This window comes from Nuphar pumila, chromosome 5, assembly GCF_984573655.1.
Source record: "Nuphar pumila chromosome 5, dmNupPumi1.hap1.1, whole genome shotgun sequence".
Taxonomy (NCBI): Eukaryota; Viridiplantae; Streptophyta; class Magnoliopsida; order Nymphaeales; family Nymphaeaceae; genus Nuphar; species Nuphar pumila.
Window position 1 is genome coordinate 120483419 of NC_143253.1, and position 6018 is coordinate 120489436.

The window sequence follows — 6018 nt, forward strand, 5'->3', positions numbered from 1 at the left end:
TGCAATTTAAACCTCTTTGAGTGTCTCAAAGGACGGACAGGCGACGACCCTTTGGACGCCAGACTCTTTAATAAACGAACTCATACATATAAGACCCGTATTTTATTGACGCAAAATATCATACATATATGTGAGCAATAAAAACATGACCTTAATACTCGTTTCTAGCTACTAAACCAAACATGTATATTAAGGGTCAGATGTGCACAAACAATAAATAAACAAATAGTGTTTTCCATTATGGGGTTCCTTGCTTCCTTGCCAACATTATCCTGTGTAAAGGAAACAAAAAAAGCTCTGTTTCTTGATTATGAAAGAGAATTGTATATACATTTACAAAGAGACTTTCACCACCAAAAGCAGCAAAAATCAAACATGATTATTGTTAATTAAAAAATGCCTAAAAAGAATAGGAGTACAAAGAAAATCTAGCTATATGGAAATGAGTGTTTCAACTAGCATCATCTAAGCCGGCGAAGAAGGGGTCCTTGAGGAGCTCGGAAGCCGAAGGCCTGGCTCGGGCGGGAGCCAGGCACTTCTCGATGAATGACTTGATGGTGGGGTCCTTGACCTTGATCAACGTGGTGGGCCTCACGCCGGAGGTGACCTTCCAATAGATCTTGGCGATGGAGTCGCACTCGCTGTAAGGGATCTCCAGGGTGACCATCTCCAGCACACACATGCCGAACGAGTATATGTCGACCAGCTCGTTGTAGTCTTCCTCGTAGAGCTCCGGTGCCATGAACTCCGGCGTCCCGAGTATCGAGTGTGCCGCGTGGTCGCTTCCGACTATGGTCGCCAGACCCAGATCCCCAATCTTCACCTGCAAGTTTGTATTGGAGCAGATGATCAAATTTTATACAAGGACATATACATATGTATATATATGTACGTATGCATGTATAAGTAAATATTTGTGTGCATGAAACAGAACCAAATGAGAGAGACAACATGATAATGGTCGAATAAACCCAGTCCATTGTGGGCCACAAAGAGTAGGAATTATTAATAATAAAAAAGTAAGCTTTTGAATAAATGTCACACGCAACGCCAACGTTCACATATAGATGAAGAAAGAGAGAGTTCCCTTCCTCACGAGTCACGAGAGGTAGAAGAGGAGGGCAGCCTTCTCTAGTGTCCTCAGCATATTCTATCTCAAGTCATAAAGAGGAGACGTAATGGGCAAGGAAAATACCCACAAGAGAAAATAGTATTCCCCCAATGAAAAAGAACACCATGGGATTCCCTAGAGGACAGAAAGAAAGGTGGTTTTGTGACAAATTGCTTAACAACCAGCTAGCTAGCCGGTTAATGAAACCAATGAGCTGAGGTTGAGCCGTTCAAGCTTGAGTTATTCTTAAACTGAGCCAAGCCAAGTTCAGGCTTATAATCAGCTCGAGCTAAACGAGTCGAGCTCGAGCTATCTTGTTCAAAGAAAAAATTGTTTGAAAGCTGGCAGTAAGATTTGAATGCTATCTTATACAATATAAAATATATTTATTACTACTTGACGAGTTTATATGAGTTGAGACGAGCCGAACACCACTTGAGAGGTCGATCATGGATGGGAAAACAAAGAAATCGAGGAAAGAGAGAAAGAAAGGGACCTTGCCGACGTTTCCATTGACGAAGACGTTGCTGCAGTTGAGGTCCCTGTGGATGATGCAGGGCTCGTGGGTGTGCAGGTATTGGAGTCCCCGCAGGATCTGCCTCGCCCACTTCTTCACGGCCTTGACCGACACGTGGCGGTGCTTCCTCCGGTACTCTCTCAGCGTCCCCGACGTGCAAACCTCCGTGATGAAGTTGAGTGTACACTGCGCCTCCTCCACCCACACGGCGTACAGCACGATGATGTTCTCGTTCTGGAGGGACCTCAGCAGACGGACCTCCGCGAACAGGCGTTCGACCATCGGAGGGTCCCCAGTGAACTTCCGGAGCTGGACCTGGTTCCAGGCGACCTCCCTCCCCTCCCCTTGATCGAACGCCCGGTACACCTTCTTGACCGCGCCGGAGCCCAGCAGATCCCCGTACCGCCCGTACCGCCCCGTCGGGTCGACCTCCACGAACGTCTCCGCGTCCTTGTCCGCCGGATCCGGTCGAACGCTCGGCATCCTCCCGGAACGGAATCCTAAAGTTTTCCGGCAAGAGAACCGGAATAAGGAGAAAAATCGGCTAGATGAACACCGATGAGGAGCGGATCACCAAGAAAGACGGCGGCCGAGCCTCCTTGAGGTAGCGAATCTCCGACACGATCTCATCTCGTCCCACCGGAAATCGGTGATCGGTTAATGGAAGGATGAGCCGGAGAGTTTCTTCCTAAGGGAAACGGAGAGCAACGAAGGACTCGAGAAGGGGCTCGCCATTTATAGATGAGCGAGGAGGATGTGGTTGACCCGAGAAAGATACAGCTTCTAGAAGGGTTTGGTTGGGGTTACGCAATTACGGCGGTGCTGATTTTACTTTTGGGTCTGAGACGGAGAGAAAGATTTAGTTGTGGAATTACGTAATTGACCTTAGTGATGTGAGGAGTTTGGATCAGTGTAAACGGGGTCGGATTGGGTTCAGATATAGGCTTCAGTGAATCCGACCTAATCGTACCCTATTTAATCTTGTAAAAGTTGGACACAAAATTGATTAGGTGACCAACTTTCTCAGCTGTGATTGTTCATCATCCCACTTATGACTAAAGCAAACATCGCCTCAAATGATAAAAAATATGGTTTTACCTGGTATGGTTCTGGTTTGGTTCATGTAGTTCTTATCGGGTCGGGATATGGTTTTTCTTATAGTGAGTGACAGGTTTTATCAGGTCTGAGTGGGCTAAATGGATCTGGTGACTTGGTTAGATGAGTAGGTTTCTTCGACTAGCACATGCTGGTCTGGTAGCTAGGGCCATAAGTGGGTTGGGATGTTATGTTTTCAATTACCAGCATCATTGGATCAAAACTAGGTCCACACGTTGTGATGGATTCTTGGACTTGGTCCAAGCTCACATCAGGTTGGGATGGGTGGCTTTTTCCTTTATTCTGATCCTATATCCACTGTTTTTTACCATTTAGAAACTGAACACTCAGGTTTAGATCCAGGACCAGATAGGTTAGGGTGTGAACTTCTTGAATACAGGCTGAATCATCCTTGATCCAAATCTAAATCTAAATTCTATGCAACTTAGAGTTCAGATCCAAATTAATGGCATCTGATGAAATAGGATCAGGTTACATATCCAAAATTATGTGCCACATTGGATCGGTTAAAAGAAGCTTTGTACGTGTCAAAGGCACACATGCATTGGATTTGACCCCTAATCTAAACATAATCTGATGAAAATACTGATCAAATCTAGTTTGGATAATCAAAATCCAAACCCAATGAATAAGTACACGTCTAGATCATATAGACACAAATTAAACAAAGAGATAAATTGCTGGATCCAGATCAAAAGTATAACCAGACCTGATCCATTTACACCCTTAGAATAGGTCTGCCCTGACGTTTACGTATACCAAATGCATCAATTAATAATTCTGCAGACTCGTATTTGGACCAACTCTGGTCATCCAAATTCTGAATAATTTATTAGATACAAAGTTTGCTTACTTCTCTATTAAGACAATCATATTACCACGACGTTTCGTTAGAAGATATATATATATATATATAAGAGAATGAGGACTGAAAACCTCCCCCAATGAAAACGGTCACAAACCTACCCAATGAAAAAATTTTGGTGTTTTTTTCAAAATGCTGACTATACAGATGTGTTTTGATTTACTAGAAATTGACACTTGGATAATGAATTTTGGATAGAAAAAATAGTATTTGGAGCCTCAAAAAAATTTGAAAATTATACACCATTGTTTTAAAAACCTATCAATGCATCGGAATCAAATGCTCCAATAACTGATTCTTAGAAAAACAAGCATATAGATCACATTTGTACTATCAATTTTTTTGAAAAATATCAAAAATCCAATAAAGTGTCCATTGGGTAGGTTTGAGAGGGTTTTCCATTGGGTAGATGTTCACATACACACACACACATATATATATATATATATATATATATATATTCGCTAGAATATGAGAACTGAAAATATGTACACTAATATGTGAACTGCAGTTTTCATGACTTTTTTTGTTCTTTTCTCTTGAATCTAACCATATGGATGCAATCTAAGTGCTTGGTTTTATAAGAACCCACTCTTGAATCATCAGATTTTGATGCATAAATGATACTTTTTTAATGCTTTAAAATCACTGACTCATAATCTTTCATAAATATTCAAGCATTCAAAAATCACATTTTTCATAAAAAAAATACACAATCCAATGATTTATTCCTAGCAAATTAGCCATGCCTAGCACATCCACATGGTTGGATTTGCAAAAAATGTGTTAGAAATGCCCATATTTCTAGTTCTAATATTCTAGTTCTGATATTTTAGTTCTCATATTCCAGTGACTATATAATAATAATAATGGTGAAGAAGAGTCCAAATTTAGATGGTGTTTTATTGGGATATAAATTTTCTATATTCCTTTGTGCATGCAACCTAGTAAAAAACACTAACTTTTCTATATATATATTTTTTTAATCTATCATTATAGATGTGAACTGTATAATTTTTTTTGTGGAACATAGGTGTTGGATCATGCTTTATGAACACGTAAGTTAGTATTTCAAGCGCTTCAAAAATTAAGGGCCCACAATGTACGAGAATTTCATGACTAAAAAAAAAATCATATTTTTAGTTAAAAAAAGATAATCCAAACTGCCACCGTAGCAAACAAATCATGTTAAATACATCTATGATTTCGACCAAGGCTCCTGAATTTTTAGGTGATAAAAGAACAAAACTGTCAAGGAAAACGTAAAGTGGCCATGTTTGTCATATTTTTCTAGTTGTTATGGCATTATGACAAAAATTAGTGTTATCTACGTCATTTATTGTGTATTTTATATCTCTAATTTTCTTATTTGCACAAATTTTCTGTTTATATATATATATATATATATATATATATATATATATACATTGAAACATTTAAATGGTATAATTTTAAAAAGGTTGATTCAAAACACTTCCATTTGATTCAATTGGCCACTTCTCTGAATTGTTTTGAAAATGACTCGGTTCATAAACTGATTCTGAAAACGTTATAAAATTCCACCGAACAATTACCTTGAATAGCTTGTTGAATTGAACAAGTTAGGTCACAGATAATTAGATCAGCCATTGTGTATTTCTGCCATTAAACTAGATTAGAGCAAAATTTCAACATTTTTGGAAGGTAACCCTAAATTTAAGGTTGTGGTTAGTAACTTGAATAGGAATCATAACGTAGACATTATTAATTTGCAATAAGATCAAGGATTGAAAAACGAAAAAAAAGGTAATAACAGTAGGTTTGTAGTCTTTTTTATTTATTTTTTAATGATGAAGGAAAACCCTTACCGAGAACCGGGTCACTTAATAGGTCCTCCTCCATTCAAGGTAAAACTTCGGTTTTAGGATACGACCACTCAGCCTGACGTGCCCCAACCATAATAAAACAACAGCAGCCCCATGCACTAGTGAGATTTGATCTTGAGCCTTCAGCTTGACACAGGACCCCGCTGACCACGCGAGTATCCATCGTTGTGGTGGTGTATGTTTGTAGCATAATGAAACAGAGTAGTTTTTTAATTAATTAATTAATTTATTTACTTTTGACCAACGTCAACTTTGGAGAATCTTGGGATTGTGCTCTCACCAAATCTGCCCAACTTGGGGAATGAAACACATCTTTACTGTTGAAGTAAAAAAAAAAAGAAGAAGATACCAACAGGGGCTCCGCTTGTCTGGTAGCTAGTGCACGTCAGATTGTGTTGGGACGTCACAGGTTCAAAACCCATTGGTTTAGCTGTATAACTGGTAAGGGTCTGGTTAACCCCAGCTTGCCTTTTAAAACAAAAAAAAAAAAGATGCTAATGGTGTGTTTGTTACACGCCCCCACCCTGGGAAACCTTTTTGCGTG

The 6018-nt window shown here is 39.6% G+C and overlaps 1 protein-coding gene across 1 annotated transcript; it reads right to left on the reverse strand.

Annotated features, from left to right (window-relative positions):
* Positions 1-203: 203 nt before the first annotated feature.
* LOC149838403 (putative serine/threonine-protein kinase WNK11) lies at positions 204-2340 on the reverse strand. Its single transcript, XM_090007684.1, has 2 exons — positions 1608-2340; positions 204-823 (listed from the first exon to the last, which is right to left on the reverse strand). Exons 1-2 carry the CDS (start codon positions 2109-2111, stop codon positions 452-454), a joined length of 876 nt encoding a protein of 291 aa, XP_089863810.1. The 5' UTR covers positions 2112-2340; the 3' UTR covers positions 204-451.
* Between the last annotated feature and the right edge of the window lie 3678 nt (positions 2341-6018).

Bases quoted from the DNA above. Each gene is read 5' to 3' on its own strand.
- LOC149838403 (XM_090007684.1), bottom strand. From the start codon at position 2,111: ATGCCGAGCGTTCGACCGGATCCGGCGGACAAGGACGCGGAGACGTTC. The intron at 824-1,607 runs GTCCCTTTCTTT...ACAAACTTGCAG, and splicing joins TCAATGGAAACGTCGGCAAG to GTGAAGATTGGGGATCTGGG.